The sequence below is a fragment of the Symsagittifera roscoffensis genome, chromosome 1 (assembly GCF_963678635.1).
Source record: "Symsagittifera roscoffensis chromosome 1, txSymRosc1.1, whole genome shotgun sequence".
Taxonomy (NCBI): Eukaryota; Metazoa; Xenacoelomorpha; order Acoela; family Convolutidae; genus Symsagittifera; species Symsagittifera roscoffensis.
In genome coordinates, this window is record NC_087062.1 from 81,553,800 (window position 1) to 81,573,242 (window position 19,443).

Here is a 19,443-nt window from a genome sequence, read left to right on the forward strand (position 1 = left end):
CCATACGTTTTCACCCTCAATACTTTAGATAAAAAAATTAGACCACGTCATTTCAGCACCACTTCGTAATATTCGAACCTATGACTCATATTTTAACAAATTTAACAATTTCTAACTCATTTCTAACTCAACCTTTCATTTCCTCACACCCAAAGAACGTGATTTGCACTGTTCACACGACATCATGTTACGAACTAAACAGACACACACTTATACTTACTATAAGTTCATCCAACATCATTACACTCATAATACACCAGCACGACAAATTCACCACAGATATCAATACATTAACTCCAAATATACCTCACCATCCTTTCTTAACATCACTTATTGTATTAAAGACACTTACCTACAAGGCATCCTCCGCAATTATGATCCCATCACCCAGATGTATATATTCTGTCCCTTAACCACACCAAAATCTTCAACGTAGACGAATCCCGCCCACTAATCGTCCCACACGAATTCCTACATCCCATTGAAAACACGGTCCTAGAATTCATCCATAACACCAGGATATAACCATAAATTTTATAACCTCATCCAAAATGAGGATATAATCATAAATTTTGTAACCTCATCCAAAACACACCTTACGAACTCTCACCTAGCACTGAAGAGCATAAAATCATTAGAGCACGCAAATTGCTTTGGCCATTTCTCCAAACTAAACACATCTTTCGTTAGATAGCTAAATTACTAACATCATCAGAAATCATCCACGACGTTTTTCCCCACGAATTCTTCACAGACGAATAAGGTAATATAAATTAAATATATTCTAGTAACAAATTAGAACGAAAACTAACCAATCTTTAAAAATGTTTTCTCTTTTTCTCTAGTCTTCACAGGCACAATTATCAATCATCTACAAAAAAGAAAAACGAGAAAAAAAAACAGAATTTTTTTTTCTAGAATCATAAAATATATTAACCAAATACAATAAGTGAAGCAGTAAAATTTACCCCCAAAAAACAGCATTAAATTGATATGAAAACTCTTTTCCCATATGCAGTAAATATTTTTAAAATGAAAATTAATTGATAATTTTAACCCGCAAATAAAAGCCGTAAAATTAATAATTTCAAAAATAAAAAATTAATAATAGTTGCCTATAGAATTGAAGCAGTACTAATCTTTTCAAAGACACTTCTTTATAGTTTTAAATGTTCACTTGCCCACAATCCTATCCACAATCGCACAGCTCGCCCACGAAGAACTGTTTAAAATAATGAATTCAAGTTTTAACTTTCACCGATAACAACTCCAACCAGTTTTAACACATTTCAAACTTTTTCTTTAACCCGATTGGAAAGGAATTATATAATAATCCAAACTAACCAACGCAGCTTACTAAACACCACAAATCACAACCTAACAGCATGACTAAGAAAAGAAATTCCACGGTACCCAAACCGGACTAACACCAGCTTAGAACTGGATAAACTATTCTTTTGAAGACTACTTTCAAGTCTGAACACAAAAAAAAACAAAACACAAAAAAGTCGAAGAACAAACCCAAAACAAACGATTTGAAATTTGAAGAAAAGGACACAACCAAGACAAAGAGGGAAAAACCAGTAACAAAAAAGGCACCAAAGGTTGAACACAAAAAAGACCCTCCAAAAAAGAGAGCATGAATTTATACTCCGCTCCTGGCCTAACCCACCAGAGAGGACGTCCTGCGCATGCTCTATAGCCGGCCTAATCTACCGTGCTACATCCACGCTTGGTGATCAACACTCTATTTTTGACAAGAGTTACTCAAGGGTGAGTAGCTCTTAAAAATAACCGAACTAAACAATAACGCTTTTGCGATAAAAATTAATACAAGGTCATAACTAAAAACAAAATTAACAAAGATTTGTATATGTATATAAAACAATGCAGAATATAGATTACTTACAGCCCAAAGACGAGCAGCAAGGAACTTAACAACCCAGTCACACTCCAACTACGGAATGGCAAAACAAACCCGACATGCTGCCTTCAGTCACTACACTCAAAGGATTTAAAGTACAACTTGGCATCGCAACAAAGGAAACCCATTGAAACAGAACAATGGCTATCTCGATGTTCAAGTATACGTACAGATCCAAGTCACCAGGCACTTCATCCAAATTCAAAATACATGCCACATCCAAACGAGATTGGAGCATTGCGATTCTCTAATAAAACTAATCAACACTCATCACAACCGATCAGAAATCATGATACGATCTCCCAAAACGATCGTGATAACAATCGTTCTTCGTAATCGTAAAAAAGAATATGCTCGCAACTTCTAAAGAAAGACACCATCATCCATTCTCCACTACAGTAGAACACTGAAGAACTAAAACTCTGTAAACCCCGGATGGGTGGAACCAGATCTAAGCCAGAATTTATTATTGGATAGTATTATGATGTTTTAACTCAATAAAATATTGAATACTAACCAATCATACTCCATCAAACTAACAACCCACTTTTATGTAAGTGCTGAAACTACTTGTAGTTTCAGCACCAGAGCAATTTGAATTAAGCTTAGAATACAGTTGTACAGTCATAACTCACAATGCTCAAAGAGGAAGCAACTTTGAGGTCTAAAAGAAAAAGAATTAAATTTTTGTAACTTCCGGAAGTGTCAGATAAACCGATTATTACGGGGGTAGTCAACAGATCCATGAAAATTGGTCAAGTTTTGAGGACCTCTTCCAGTAATTCCAATTTTTCTCGACCATGGAACCTTGATTGGATCTCAAACGAATTAACATTCTCTTTTCACTGCTAGTCGTTTAAATAAAAAAACATCGGAGATCGAAGCTAAATTGATTCTAAAAATCCACAAGTTGCGGTAAAACATTTGGCAACAGATTGGGAATGCGAAAATGTATCTCATAAAAATTATGAATTGTTTTCTTTATCTTAATCTCTAAATTGAATTGGTTTGGAATTCAGAAATAGTTGTATGATGCTGTAATGCTGCCTGTATTAATGGTATGTTATGGTTTCAATCGTGTGAGAGGGTTCGTTGAGCAGGGTTGAGGTGCGACGGGTGCTGCGGGGGGGGGGGGGTTGATAAGGAAGAGGGGGTCGCTAGTAGTCCTGGTCGATCCTTAAGTAGTGCCACATTGTGACTGGCTGTCGTCTTTTGGTCAGCATTTCTCGCCAGTGTTGCATCTCTCGTTGGCCCGCTCTTCTTCCTAACAGCACGCTGCCTGTACAAGAAACAATTTTAGCCAAACTGCTTGTCGCTGGTTTAAGGTCGCAAGTCTTATGATAGAAGCGCCGAACGGCCGAAAATTTCTTACGAAAAAAAAACCCTTTAAGCCAGTAACTTATCCTCTTTGGCCACCGGGATTTCCACATTCTAATTACACAAAGAGCCCTTTCTTTGTAAATACTTATTTAGGACGTCTACTTTTTGCCGACAAACCTTCATTATTAAAATATTTTAATTTTGAGCCCAACAAAAAATATATTTTTTTGTTCAAATACTTTCACAACTGAGTAAAAGCGGCTTTTTGGCAAAAGTTTTTTTCACAATTCATGCAGAGTCTTTTGAATGTTTGAGAAGATTTAGGAGTTTCATAGACATGTTTTCGAATGTTTCCCTCGCAAAAACCCTAGATCCACACCTGCTTTAAGTTTTTAAGACCCACCCGTTGATATTAAAAACAACATCAAATTCAAAATAGCTAAAATCTTTTCGGGCATCCCGCCTTTTTCCCTATTTCTTACCAGCCAATTAATTGAAACAGTTGGAACTAATTCAAAAGTATTTATATATTCAATTGACGAACAGACGGTGTAACATATCCAAAATTACTCTATGAAAAGGCCACCCCGGATATAAACTCACAGTGACACAATTTCAAAAAATGTTCAATAAACAAAAATTTTAATCTATGTTTAATTCATTTTAAGCAAATCTGGTTTTTCTATCAACGCCTAGTTAAAAGTATCGGTACCACACAAATAACTCACAGCAAAAGATAGCTCGCAAAATTTGAGGAAAGTGAGAACTCGCAGTTTGAAAATAAAATTATAGCTGTAGAAAATTGGATTAAGGGCCCGACTGCGGTGGTGAGTAGTTTCCTAGTTGTAACTTTCAGTTCGAGTTGTCTTTCGTTGCGCGTTGTCGCATTATAAAAATTGTGTTATAAGTTTCGACAACCAGAAATCGCGAACAAATTGCCCAAATTCTGCAATCAGTGTTTTTATATTTTTCTAGGCATCACCAAATATTGTTGTTTTTTTTTCTAATTAAAAATTTTCTTTGGGGTTTTTTGGGATTCTTCAATTGAAAAAGTTTTTTTTACATATTTAAAGAAGACATGTAGGGTTGAACTGTTATTACAAACCTTAATTGTTACACTGTTTATAAAACTGTTATTTAAAGTTATTTATCCATACGTGTTATTTATAATTGTTACAAACTGACTCAATTTAGATAAAATTGACATAATGCCTGGTTCTTGTGTCCGCCCTTTTGATTCGATCTGGGAGAATTATGAAAGATCTGGAAAGACAAAAAGCAAAATCTACGGGCACGAAGCATTGGTAACGCATAGGGAAAGCGGAATCCTTACGCAGAGCATAGGAAGTCTAAAGAGGCGTCAGTCAAAACCAAAACAGTCGAAAATTGCCAAATTTACTGTTCAAACATCAATCGACGAAAAAAATTATTGACTCAACAATTGGGAGTTTTTTCATAGCGGATAAGATCGAATTCTATACAGTAGATTGCCATCAATTCAAAAGTCTCTTTTTCACGATGAGGAAAAGTTGTAAACCACCGAACATAAACGTACTGGGGACAAAGATTCTGCAGTGTATACCACGGAGGAGAAAAGCTCGAAAATTTTGAGGGGACAAAAAATGATTCTGTGCGTCGATGAGTGGTCGAAAACCTGTAAGGACCAAATATTTTGCAGTATCTACACAATAGTTGCGGCATTCTTCCAGCATGAAAACAAAGTTTCTTCTGTTTTTCTTAAAATGATTTTTTTGACAAGTTTTTAAAATCTTCAGTTAACTATTTTTTATAGATTTCAACTAGAAAATGATTTGAATTTTGCTAACAAAAACTGCAGAGTAACTAGTAAAGTGGTTAAAATTTGAAGCGGTTTAAAATCACTTTTTGAGTCATTCTAAGATGATAAAACGAGCAACAAAAATCGTTTCGAAAATGGTTTAACCTATGGATTGCAAACTAAACAAGACTGCTCGTATCCGGGCAAAGCCCTGAATGTTCCGATTGCCTTCATAAAATCCTGAAAAAGTTTAGTTCTATGAAAGTAAACTTTTTGTATATTTTTTGGCTTTTTTATCCCAGTGAGCCCAAAACCTGACTGATTTTGCTCATTTTCTTCTTTCTATTTCTTGTTTTGCGTCCAAAATAGTTTCTATACTGCAGATACACTTTTGCCTGATTTAAACCTGATTTAAAATTGTTTGTCTTCTCGCTATTCCAAAATTTCTGCTCAAAAAGTCCTTTTTTTAAAGCTTATTTTGTCTTGCAATTTTGTAAAAATCATTAAGAAACTTTTTATATCATGCTTTTAGCAACAATCTAACCTATAGAAGCAAAACAAATGATTAAGTTTGATATGAAACTGGTTTAGTATGTTTAAAACTGATACTTAATGTCTAGAGAAGCAAAAAAAAATGATTTAGTTCGATGTGAAATGGAATTACTTTGTTCAAAATTGATACTTATTGATTCGAAAAGTATTTGTTAAACTTTTGATGGTTTCAGAATCTAACAAGACTGCTTGTATCAGGGCCAAACCTTGAATGTTCCGACTGCCTTTTAAGGTCTATGGAGCAGTAACCACATGAAAAAACTAAATGTAGAAAAAAAAACTTTTTTTAAATTATAAGTTTTTGTGAAAATCATCCCCCACACGCCAGATGAAGTACAAAGTCATAGATTTAGCTCCTAGTAACAAATCATTTAAGTCAACTAACCTGCTTCAACCACGCTATGCCCGCTTACTAAGACGGATTAAACCTCCGCTTACGCGTTAACAGCTCGAAATAAATCGCTTGTTAATTGTCCCAATTTAGCCAAAATGGCAATCACTAAACCCTCATAACGTTACAAAAAATAATCACAGGTGAAATATCTTCTCAAATTTAAGCTCAGGACAACAATAAATTTCGAATGATATAAAAAAAAATTTCCTCAAAAAACTTTTTAAAAAGTCGAATTTTTTCTGAATAAAAAAACCACCCGAGCACAAATATTCCGTTACTTTCGTTATGAAAGCCAAAACAGTTAAAACCATTTGAGTCAGTTTTGAATGAATGTTGAAATCTGTTGAAATCAAATTTTTTGCTTTAAAATGTCCGTATGATAAATTTCTTCAGGTTCTATCTCAGCTTTGTCAGTAAGGGTTGTATAATTATGATAGCTTTTTGTAAAATACAAAAAATTCCAAAGAGCAGATTTTTAATTAGGAAAGTGTTCTCATCCAATTGCTCCTGATTCTTGAATGCGGTTGTACCGCAAAAAATAACACATTGATTTTCAATAATTGAATCATTTTCATTGCTGAAAAAATGGTCAGACCGTTTAACAAACAAAACACACTAGGCAAACAGTGGCGTGCGCAGTATTTTTGTAGGGTTTGACTATTTGTGAAAATTTTATATCAGAGGGGCTATTTGAAATTTTAAGCACTCTGTCTAAACGCTAGCATAATTTTTGAAAACAAAGGGCGTGTCAGAAGTTAGGGTGAGCAATTGAAAGTCCAAATATTCGAATAATAAACGGTAGAATTTTGATGGTAGTTCATATAAAAAAAGTTTGAAGTCTTGATTATAAAATCAAGAAAAACTTTTTTGAATTACTCTCCTACTAGTCGAGACTACTTTTACCGGTGCTGCGACATCTCGCAGCAAAAATCAACTTGCTCCAAAAGCCAACTCACAAAACTTAAAGAAAGCGACAACTCGCAAAATTAGAAAACTAAATCAAAAGTTGAGAGTTTCGGCTTATAGTTGTCGGTTGGCGCGCTACCAGTGATTTGCCGATTGTGGGCGATAACCGGCTCCAGATATCGTGTAAAGTCCTAACTCTCTTGGCATGAATGCAACACGATGGCGCGACTGCGGTGGTGAGTAAAATCTGAGTTGTCTTTTAAAGCGAGTTTTCTTTTGGTGCAAGTTGTCACATTACGACTTCTATCGGGGCAAATTTGGTATGCTTTGACTGCCCCTCAAGTATCTGATTTAGTTCCTGTTTTAGAATCTGATTTAGTTTCTGGTAAATTAAGGATAAACTTTTGAAATGAAAGTCTTGAAAGTTTTTCACATAACATCTCCCATAGACAATCTCAAGTACAAAGCGATAGTTTTTCATCTATCAACGCATTTTGGTTCAATTTTTTTTTAATTGCCAATAACTGCTTGCTAAAACACCGAAAATTGTCTTCCCAGTTATTTTTCAGATACTTGCACTATTTTCCCCTTTGGGATATTTAATGTGGCAAGTAAAAGTCGTGTGATAATTTCCAGGATAAGTTACTTAGCTCAAACTGTTTATCATTCATATAATTGATTTATAGTAGATTAATCAGGCTGCAGTTGGGTTAGAATAGATCCCAGTTGTCTTAACTGTCACCCTATTTTTCCGTTCTCCTTGTTATGATCTTACATGAAGTAGCAGCATTCATCTAAAGCTGAAGACGGTACGATTTTAGAATGGTTTTAAGTGTGAACTTTCGGCCAACCAGAATTGAGTGTTTGACAAGCAGCACATCAAAATTAGCCCCAATAAGATGGTTAAGTAGATCGATGGAAAATCTTGACTTGGTCTGGTGTTTTTGAGGAGCAGAATGCTTGGATCAAGTTAAAGTCCTCGCACCTAAATAGACCAAGTTAAGAGCATCTACCTAAATTTTACTTTTGGAATAGAATTTCACAGGACTGCGTGTATATTGCTCGATTCTTATTGGATGAAAACTCTAATCTAGAACCAAAGTTATAGTTCTCTTCCCTAAAACGTTTTAGGATGGGGGTTGTTAACTTGTTCCGCCAAGGTTTACTTGATTCAAGGTCATATTTACTTGCCCATACCTATCTTTTCGTTCCACTTGATAAGGTCCTTGTCCATGACTGTGACCACGATTTGTGTGTCTTCCAGTTTATGGGTGGGAATTGTGAAGGAAAAGTTTTCGTCGAACACTGGGTTCAAAGTTTGGTATTTGGTAGTTGTCTTCACTTTCTGCAGTCGTTTAGTCTGATACATGTTGTATACCTTCACGTACGGGTCTGTTTCAAACAAAAAAAAACAATTTAATCATCGAAAACTATCTAATATATCCAGGAGCGGATTTTTAGAGGGGTGACGGGAATCCCGACGTCCCCTCCTCGGGGACTCGTCCCACTCGCCAACCAAAAGGTCCCCCCTTTGTTATAATTTACGACATCCGCTTTTGGCCGACCAACCTTAAAATTTTTGTTCGGCCCGCACTGGAGTTACAAATATTATAATCCATTATATTCAACTTTCGAAGTCAATTTCTAAAAATTTCAAAAATAATCGATCATAATCGATTTGAATGGATTATAATAATTTTTTTGTAAAGTTTTTCTGAAACTTTCAAACGCAATGCTGCATTCAATACTAAAGAGTTGTTTTTTGCTTAATACTCGTTACATCAGATAAAACGAGAATCTCATAATTTTTTTTAGCTCCTCATTTTTTTCCTTATTTTCTATTCTCGCCCTGAAGCAGCTTGCGTCTCTTGCCGTTCCTCCAGCATATGAGACCCCCACGTTTATTCTGCCCCCTCACTTACATTTCGTTTAAATTCCCGCGTTTAACCCTCCCCGCGTTTACAACCCCCTCGCCGCGCTTTAACCCCACATGACCCCTTTCAAATAAACAGCCCGCATCCAGTTTCAAGCGTTAAAAATCGATTACATTACAATTTTAGTGCCAGTCTTGCTAAAATTGAGAAACAATCAATTTTAATCAATTAATAATTGATTAGAATCTCTCTTTTAAAAATCAAGTTATAGTTAATTAGAATACATTATAATCGATTATAATCGATTATTTATTCGTCTTTTTTTTTCGATACAATTATTTATAATCAATTATATTTGATTATAATCCATTATTTATATTCATGTTTCTAATTCATTATTTTTGCCCAAAAATCCATTATAATCGATTATAATGGATTATAATTCCTTTTTTTGTCCATTTTGTCTTCGAAGTTGCATCTAAATTGCTTATTTTTTATGCTTTTTGTAGACGTTCCTATGAAAAATGAGAAACATTATTTTAAAGTTATGCAATCAATTCAAATTTATAGGTTTTTTTTTCATTTATTCCCTATTAGAATTGTTTTCTGATGCATATTTCAAGTTTTTTCAACCACCAAAACATCAGAAAATTGATTTAGGTCCATGATTGATTCGGAAAATTTATTTTTAATCTACCACGGGAATCTTTTCACCAATATGAAAGGATCTCTATGAAATTTTTGTTTTGTGGCAAAACTTTGTGTTCAGGTGATCCAAAGTGTTCAAGAGATCTCTCGTTTAGAGATTTTCTTATTGGCACAAAATTATTAACCCATTAAATATAATTCAAATATTGTTTTTTGAGCTGACAAAGTTTTGGCAAAATAAGAGATTATAATCAATTATAATCGATTATAACTGATTTTAAGGGTTTTCTAAGAGCTATAATCAGATATAATCGATTATAAGAAATTATAATCTCTTGGAAAATATCACAAATATAATCAATTATAAATCCATTTAACACCTAATTTTGGTAATTATAATCAATATTAATTGTCAAAAAATCATCATAAAAATCCGTTATAATCGATTACTAACGCCTAAACTTAGATGCGAGAGGGAGGAGGCGGCGGTTGGGGGTCTGTGCGGATTTGTAAACGCGGAGAGGGTTTGGGGTGGCTATTAATCGCAGGTGAAGGGGTTGAACACGCGAACGGAAAGGAGAGGGAGTACGTTTAAACGCGCATTTTACATAAAAAGATTACCCGCACTAGAGTTTCACGAATAGTAATCTATTATATTAAGTTTGATGGCCAGCATTCACAAAATACAAAAAAGTGACTTATAATTGATTAAAAATAGGTTGTCATCTTTTTTTGTCAAATCAATAAAATCTACTTTGATCGATTATAACTGATTATAATGGGTGTTGAAACTTTGTTTAGTTTTGTTGATGTTTTTCAAACAGAGTGCAACGTTTTCTAAAATTGAGAGTTGCTTTTGGCTTAATACTCGTTATAGAAAAACTGCAAAAATGAGACTTACTTCTGCCGCTTTCAACTTTTTTATTTCACAACTTCTTTCTAGAACTTCTTTGTTTCTCGACTTTTGTTACGCTATTTTATCCATTTTGCTCCCCTCCTTCTCTACCATTTCATGTTCAGTGTCCTTTTGTACCAGGGATGGTGGTTGCTGAACGTAACGTAACGTCTATAGATTTTGATCCCCCTGTTCACATGGGAAGTAAAAACTCGGGGGTCGTTAGCTAGGGGAGGGTATATATGAGAAGAGGGGTGAGAATTGAGGTGCGGGCGGAGTTGGAAAGGGTGTGCTTTGTGTGTGTGTGGTAGGTGGGCGTGGGTATGGGGGTTAAAAGGGGTGAGGGACGTTAAAGTAAAGCCGGATACCGAGCGTTGGAGGGAGGGGGCGGGGGGGGGGGTTGTCGTGGTACACAGGTATGAACATTCTCGTTTGAGTTTTTGCAGATAGCTGCAAAAATTGAGTAAACATTTCATACTTGCAAAACGAAATCGATTTTCATGGATTTCATGAACAAAAATAATTGATAATATTGAAACTAAAATAAATTATCGATTATGAATGATCATAACAGGGGCGGATCTAGGAGTTTCTCGAGGGGGGGGGGCGGATTTTCATGAAAATTTTGAAAAAGTTTTATCCATTTTGATTCTCCGAGTTCTTTTGATTTTCCGAGTTCTCCTAAAGCAGTATGAAGACGCGGTTTCGGTCAAATTTTCTGCGCCGCAGGCAAGTTTTTGGGCACTTTTTGGAAAAATTTGACCAAAAAAATTGCGTTTTTTTTGGCGCACGCTCCCCCTCAAAGTTAGTATGTATTGGCACCAAAGGCGCCTTCAGAAAAATTTTACGGTCGATCGGCCAAAAATGGATTTCTTAAAAAGTATCAAAGGGTCGGCAGGGGGTCAAATCCCTGAGGGAGGGGCGTCCCTCCCCCCTTAATCCGCCCCTGGATCATAATACTTTTTTGATGACAGAAATTAATCGATTTCATCACCTAAAAAGCCATTTTTCTGGTTAGATTGGTCATGAAAATTGATAGTATGGGTCATGTTTTTTTGGCAATATACTCCACTATATTCGATTATTTAGTGCGGGTATATTCTACTAATATACTCCACTATATTCGATTATTTTTTGGCAATATACACCACTATATTCGATTATTTAGTGCGGGTATATTTAAATTTCGAGTACGCCGCGAGTACAGCAGAAGTTTTGAAAAGTTCAACAACAATTTTGCAAAAAAAATTAGGATTATAATACCTTATAATCTATTTTAAAGAATTTCAAATAATGTATTTTAATATATTTCCAATAAAATGGATTTTGATTGATTATATTTTATGAAAACGTTTGTAATAATGACAAAAAAAAGGATTTATTGTCTCAATTTGCGACAATAAGAAAGGGACCTACTTTGAAAAGGAGCGCAATCAAAATGTTCCAGATTGGTCAACTTTTTCCAAAAAGTGCTTAAAACGCTTTTTTTTTGGCCTGTTTTTTCAAAAATTTTCCTGCGGCTCAGAAAATTTGATCAAAGTAAGGTAATAATAGTGTTCTGAGATTGCTCGGAAAACAATTGGGTCGACCTAAAAAATGGCAGAATCTTCCCGGAAAATACCGTCCCTTTTAGCGCATTATGCTTGGCAAAAAGAAATTTAAAGTTTTTTCTCCACAAAACTAAATTCGGTTATGCAATAACAATTTTTGCTTATTTTTCAGTGCATATTTGTGTAACTGAGGTTTGCGTAACCTCAGTCGTATAAACATTAATCTGATCATGTTTAACTACCACACCGTGCTTCTTCTTCAAACTCGCATAGAGCATCATTCATTAAGAGGCCACCCAGGCCCCCCAGCAATCTTTGCAATCTTTGACAAATCTTGAAGATTCTTTGAAAAATCTTGAAGAAAAATCTTCGAAAAAAAGGTAAGATTGTGTCAAGAATATTGAAGATCGGTAAAGATCTTTGAGAAAATTCTAAGAATCTTGAAGATAAAAAGCAAAGATTGCAAAGAATCATGAAGCCATCATACAGGTTTCTGAGGTGGGTTCATAATTTTTAGACGAAAACTCATGAAAATTTTTCAAGTTTCTTTGCTATTTTTGATAAATCTTCAAGATTCTTCAAGATATTGGTAAGATTTTCAGGATGACTAGACCTGGGCAAACTGTGCAATGGATAGGCGCACAATTTGGTGTCTGTATTTTTCTGGATTCCAGAGACAAATCTTTAAACATGTTAAAGTTTTTTCGGAACGATCAATCCGCTTACAATTCAGAAAATACTCAGTTTGGCCTCGTAATGTTGCGGCGTCGTGATGTTTGTCTTACTAAAATCTAGGTGTCTAACTCAAACTGACCAGATGTGCCGGAGATATCCATGGGTTTGAGGTCTCTGGCCTTGACTATGGTGACGGTGAGAATGCCAGTGAGAGGGTTGTAAGTAAGAGTGATCATGATCTCCCCTCGCCGGTATTTCTCCTGAAATAAAAATAATCAAATAAATATAAAATCAGTCTTTAAAACAGCCCCGATGACAAAAATGCTTGTCATACAGTTCCATAATATGGAAAACGCTGATCATAAAATTTCATACAATTCCATAGAATTAAAAAAAATTGTATGAAAATCACTTAATAGGCTTTTTTCCTTACAATGTTATTAAATGATAAGCATTTTTTCCATACTGTTTTCTCAAATGAGAACCTCAAAGGATTGAATGGTATTGAAACCGCAGATAAACCTATGTATGACCTACTAGCCATACGTAGGTTTTCCTAAACCAACTAGCAGCCAAGTCAGATACTAATTGAATTTCACTCAAAATTATTACAAAAATGTATGTTTTTTTGTAAATGGCTGCGAAGACTCTGGTTCAAAATTGTCATAACGCTATTTCCTCAAGGTATGAGTTGTTAATCATTGAATCCGTATGGATCGATAATGTCGAGATTGAGAGAGAAGAAGTTAAAAACAACTTGTTTATGTAACGTTTATTTACGCTCTGAACCGTAGTTCACTTTTGACGCTGTTCTCGTCCTTGTTATCAAGGTCAATCGACCAGTACACATTAATGTTATATAATATAAAAATATAAATGATATATAAATACATAAGAAGTTTAACATGGAGTTTTATCTATCCATGCCGGATGACATTCCACCTCCTCGGGAAAAATGATAAAGTTTAATTGAATTTTTAAGTCCCCGTAGGACTGTTTGAATTGGTTATTCATTTCTCCCCTCTTATTTTTCCTGTGTTGTTGTCAATGTTGTCATCTATTGTTCCGTGTGCTTCTTCGTTGCTTGGTTGTTCGTCTACTTGTCCTTTTTTTGGTTCTTCTATGTCTTTCGTTTTAACGCAAAATATGTCGTCATTTTCCATCGCTTCATCTTCTGCCTCCGCTGGTGAAGTTAAGTCGATCACATTGTTTGTGTTGCTTGTTTTGTGTTTCGGGCTAATAGCCTGTATAAATTGTACACAAGCTTTATATTCTGGAGTTTTTTTCCGAAAATCCCATTTCCTGAATCAGAGATTTTAAGCTTGGCGAATCTTGTTTTTTTTTTGGCGAATCAATTTCAAATTTATTTGTCCCGGTTGCACTTGTGATTTGTACTGTGTTGGTTGGAATGGGGTTACCTAGCGCTGTCGCTAATGTCGCCTGTCGGTTTCTAGTCGACTTTCTTGTTGCGATCGCAGGCGGTGTAATTTTCTGGTTTTGTCGCTTTGGTGAAGGTGAGGTGTTTTCCTCCGATATTGATGACCAATCATCTTCCTTTTCTGCGTTGTTTGTCGGTTCAATCTCCGTTTGGAGGCTCATTCCTCTTGGTGTTTGCAATTTTCTTATAGGTTTTCCTACAGTCCGTTTTCCTAACGCCTTTCTTTTTGTGGGACTGACTTTGCTTGTGCCCTGGCTTTGTGCTGATTTCTCTTGCATTGTTAGTTTTATTTGGAGCCCCGTTGTGGTGTCCTTCTTGAACATGGGATGTTGTGGAGCTTGCGGATCCTTTATGTCTAAAAAACGTAAGCATGGTCATGTTCTCCGTGCGGATTTGTAAGCAACATAGTCGCTTAAACGAGAAGGTCTGCAAGGTCCGTATATTACTGGGTTAGGAACAAATGCGGTTCCGCTATTTCTTAGTAACCTCGGTTGTTTGCCAAAAGTCTGTACCCAAGCAGTGTGCGGTGTGTAGGTTAGAATTTTTTCATCTATGGTTTTATAATTTTGTTCAAATGTTTTTGGATTTTTTACTTTTGTTGCTAACCGAAAGGTTTTTCGTGCCACTTGTTCTATGTTGCAATATTTTTGTCGATTGTTCGTTGCACTCGCTTTTATCTTATGTCAAGTTTGTTCTTGGCTAGTTCTTTAGGTTTTGAGTTTGCACTTGTTTCTGGTTGTTTTGGTGAATGCTTGTTTGTGAGCGTCCTTGGTAGTGATTTATGTGATACTTTAGGTGGTGCTCCCTTCTTTCGGATTTGAACTTCATCTTCTGACCATCGCTCGAGGTCATGCATAACTTCTGCTGACAAAGTTGGCTTCGTAAGGTTCTTTCGATCTAAACATGCATGTTTTGCGCTCTCCCATTTTAAATTGTTAGGTGAGCTATTCGTCGCTATGTTCGATATTGGAGTATTTGATTTTCTACCCATATGTGCCTCAAAAGGGGAAACTTTTGTGACACCGTGTGGTGTGATTCTTAGTGTTTTTATTATTTCTGCGACATCCGAGGCTAGCTAATATGGTGTATTTGATTGGTCTATTTTCGTTACCGCTAGTCTACGTTTAATTGTTTGAATCATTCGTTCAACAACCCCTATGGCTCTGTGATCGTCTACGGGTGCGAAAACTAGTTTTACGTTGTTCGGCCTGCAGAAAATTTAAAAAATTTTCGCCCTGAATGTTTGAGCTTGATCGCACCTCAGACTTCTCGGAAACCCGTTGTTAGAGATATATCTTTGCATGAACTTGATTGCAATATCTGCTGTTGTGTTTGACACAACTTTCGCTGTCGGGAACTTTGACCACTTATCTATCGCAACCAAAACGTGTTTAATTCGTCCGGTAGGGGCCCGCAAAGTCTAATTGAACTTCCTCATTAGGTTCGACTACCGGTTCCATTTGGAATGAAAGTTTCTTTCCTGGGATGGTTTTAAATTTTTATCTTGCTCTGTGCAATGATTGCAGTTTTGTGCCATTTGCACAAATGAACGATGGATGTGCGGGAACCAGACATAGTGACTCAAATCCAACATGGCTGCCAATCCCGGGTGGGTTAGGTGAAGACTGTCAAGTACTGTCTGTCGTAGTTGTGGGGGAATTACGATTCTTTCATCGATGAGTGGGTAATCCTCTCGGACGTGTAGCCGGTTTCGACTGTTGAACCAATATTGTCCGTAAGAGGCTTTGATGGCGTCCCAGTCGCGCTTTTTTACAAATTTTATCAGTGGGCGTAGATTTCTGTTTTTCTTGGTGGCTGCGGCAATGAATAGAATTCCCAGTACTTTCTGTAGTTTCCGACGAAATAGCGGCGTTTCTTCTTCGGTTTCGGTGGCTTTCTCAACTGTGGCCACTACGGTGTCCAATATTTCGGTGTGGCTGGCCTCTAGCTGTGACGAAGTTGTCATCGTCGTGAAACTTTTAGGTTGTTTGAACGTTTTGAGAGGCGATATTTTTTCAATTGCTTCAGTTTTCTTTATAAGTGGTTTGGTTCCCTCACTGTTGATAATGAAACCTAACCACTCAACTTGCTTGCATGCGAAATTAGACTTGTCTAACGAAATTGCAAGATTTTCTTCGTCAAGTTTTGTTACCACCGTTTGGAGTTTTTGTCGATGTGTCTCTATCGTTCCTTTGGTTACGATTAGAATATCGTCTAGGTATTATTGCAATTTGTGAGCGTTAGATCCACTGCTTTTTGAAACTCTGCCGGCATATCCGTAAGGCCGTAAAATCTTGTTTGGAATTGGTATGTTCCTGTAGCACTTCCGCCAATGAGACTGAAGTTGCATTGTTCTCGTGTTGTTTTATCTAACGGGATTTGTGAATATGCGTATCGTGAATCGAGTGTAGTGAATAGTGTCTGGTTTGACTTGTCTGATTTCACCACTTGTGCGATATTGTCCAGAAGGAGATCTATATTTGGTATTTGACATTTGTTTTTGTGTATGTATTTGTTAATCTTTTTGGAATCGAGAGTAAGTTTAACCATTTGGTCCTTTTTAACTGTGATTACTATTGGGCTGATAAATTGTTTGTCTGAGCACTTATCGAGCTTGAAATTGTGTTTGGAATTGGTATGTTCCTGTAGCATTTCCGCCAATGAGACTGAAGTTGCATTGTTCTCGTGTTGTTTTTACTAACGGGATTTGTGAATATGCGTATCGTGAATAGACTGTAGTGAATAGTGTCTGGTTTGACTTGTCTGATTTCACCACTTGTGCGATATTGTCCAGAAGGAGATCTATATTTGGTATTTGACATTTGTTTTTGTGTATGTATTTGTTAATCTTTTTGGAATCGAGAGTAAGTTTAACCATTTGGTCCTTTTTAACTGTGATTACTATTGGGCTGATAAATTGTTTGTCTGAGCACTTATCGAGCTTGAAATTGTGTTTGGAACTGGTATGTTCGTGTAGCATTTCCGCCAATGAGCCTGAAGTTGCATTGTTCTCGTGTTGTTTTATCCAACGGGATTTGTGAAAATGCGTATCGTAAATCGAGTGTAGTGAATAGTGTCTGGTTTGACTTGTCTGATTTCACCACTTGTGCGATTTTGTCCAGAAGGAGATCTATGTTTGACATTTGATATTTGTTTTTGCGTATGTATTTGTTAATTTATTTGAAATCGAGAGCCAGTTTAACCGGTTGGTACTTTTTAATTGTGATTACTATTGAACTGATAAATTGTTGGTCTGAGCACTTATCGAGCTTGAAATTGTGTTTTTGATCAATCAACTTGGTTCCGCTTCCACCCTTTCTTGTAGATGTATTGGTATACGTCTGCCCCTTTGTTGTATCGGTTCAAAGTCTTTTTTGAATTTTGTTTTCATTACGTGGTGTTTTGACTTTCCTATTTGTACGCATAATTGTTGAAAATTGTCCTTGATCCATTGTTTAATTTCATGGTTTGATTCGTAGCTTTGTTGTACCGTGAGTACCTTTTGGGTTTGTTTGTCCTGAATTAATTTAATGCCAATGTGTGGTAATAGATTCCGTCCTATTACATTTGCTTTGTGGTTGTCCACTATAATGAACGGAGCTGTTTGTATTTTCCATCCTCCCGACTCAATCGCAACTATTAGCTTTTCTTTAGGATGTATTGACTCGCCGTTGTAACATGCTAAGTTTCTGGCTGTATCCTCCGGGAGGATGTTTTTGAACACTGCCGTTTGATCATTTTGTTCTAATCGTTGAGCGGTTTTTTTGTTTATAAAAGACATCGGGCTGCCTGAGTCAGCAATCGCGAATAGTTCTGTTGTATTCGTCTTCAATTTAACAATGTGACCATTCAAATTGTCTTCCGATGTTGTTTTTGTGTTTTTAATTTCAAATGATTCCGATATTGCCATAACGGAAAATTCGTCTATTTGATAGTTTTCCCAACCATTGTTTGTGGTGAACTCAGCATATGCCACCGGGTCGGTATCCGTCCCCGTGCTCCCTATTTTTGTTTCCTCCTGCTATTCCTAATTTCTATTTCCTAGGTAATTTACGTTTGTGGAACGGCAAACTTTTGCAAAGTGTCTGCGTTTTGCGCATTTTGAGCAAATTTTGTCTTTTTCCGGACAAGATTGTAGATGATTCGGACCATATTGATTTCTACACTTGAAACACTGTTTGAAACTTGTGTTTCGTTTTTGTTGATATTATTGACCCCTTGTGTTTTGTCATCTGCGTGGATACAGTCGGCCGCGAAAACCACCCCGTCCTCGCTGATTGTTTTGGTTGTATTGTTGGTTTTGTCTGCCACGTGTATTAACATAATGTATTGGTTCTTGTTTTGGGGTCGTCACTGTTTGACGATTGGATTTACTTTCATTGTACGACTGTGTTCTATTCCTTTTTCGCGTCGAATTGCGTATTCGTATGCCTCCTGTGGGGTACGTGTCTGTGCTAACAACTCCTCTGCAATTTTTTGTGGTTCATGTGAGCGGTAAACATGTCCCTTAAACACTCACTTTCTCGGTCGCCGCATTCGGCCGCTGAAGCTAGTTCCACTAGGTCAGCATGAATTTGTTCTAAGCTTTCTGTTTTCGTTTGTTTTCGACAATTAAAATTAAATCTCTCAAGCTATTATACGTGTCGTGACGAATATATCCTCCAAAACAGTCATGAATTGTTGCGTAGATACCTTGTGTAGCTGCATATTCGGTCGTTTTTGTTGTATTTGGCGTTGTCCTTCAGCGCCGAGACACAAGAAAAGATAGCTGCATACTTTTGCGTCAGCTTCATCTCATCTGAATGAATTACACAGAACTCCTTTTTCCAACGCTTTGATCACGTGGCTTTCCCAGCCCACTCTTTTTTTTGGTTGCGCACCTCGCGGTTTTTCGTTTGGGCTTCGTTTCACCGGTTATCTCGACCTCGCATACTGGTTCAGATGGCTCTACTAGTTGTGGTCTGTCTCGTAGTAGAAACCGAATTTCGATGCCGTCTTTTGCGAATACTGCTATTTCCAGTATTGCTGCCCATTTTGTCCACTCTAATGGAGGTTCGGCCGATGCTCGTTCCCAAAATGGGTTTATGTTGAGTGGGTTCTTCGAAAATCCTGCTGACTGCGCCATGTCATACCGCTATTTCTTCAAGGTATGAGCTGTTAATCATTGAATCCGTATGGATAGATAATGTCGGGCTTGAGAGAGAAGAAGCTAAAACAACTTGTTTATGTAAAGTTTATTTACGCTCTGAACCGTAGTTCTCTTTTGACGCTGTTCTCGTCCTTGTTATCAAGGTCAATCGACCAGTACGCATTCATGTTATATAATATCAGAATATAAATGATATATAACGACATAAGAAGTTTTATATGAAGTTTTATCTATCTATGCCGGATGACAAAAATTTTCGGATGTTGAAAATCATGCCTTGTTTTTAGGACAGATTTAGGCTACATGTTATTATCTAAAACTAAAAATTACAAACTTTTTGC

General features: G+C 36.5%; 1 protein-coding gene across 8 annotated transcripts in view; it reads right to left on the bottom strand.

The window, feature by feature from the left end:
• Nucleotides 1-2,833: 2,833 nt before the first annotated feature.
• The window catches only part of LOC134850961 (synaptotagmin-7-like), a 93,001-nt gene continuing 76,391 nt past the window's right edge, over nt 2,834-19,443 (bottom strand). For 7 of the 8 annotated variants that reach the window (XM_063866808.1, XM_063866835.1, XM_063866825.1 and 4 more), the window contains exons 6-8: nt 12,655-12,775; nt 8,071-8,265; nt 2,834-3,203 (exon numbers count right to left, since the gene is read on the bottom strand). In XM_063866808.1, coding sequence (XP_063722878.1) covers nt 3,082-3,203; nt 8,071-8,265; nt 12,655-12,775 — 438 coding nt within the window. In that variant the 3' untranslated portion in view covers nt 2,834-3,081. Of the gene's footprint in view, nt 3,204-7,765; nt 7,859-8,070; nt 8,266-12,654; nt 12,776-19,443 lie in introns of those variants that run through there. The other variant, XM_063866862.1, reaches the window with a different exon arrangement.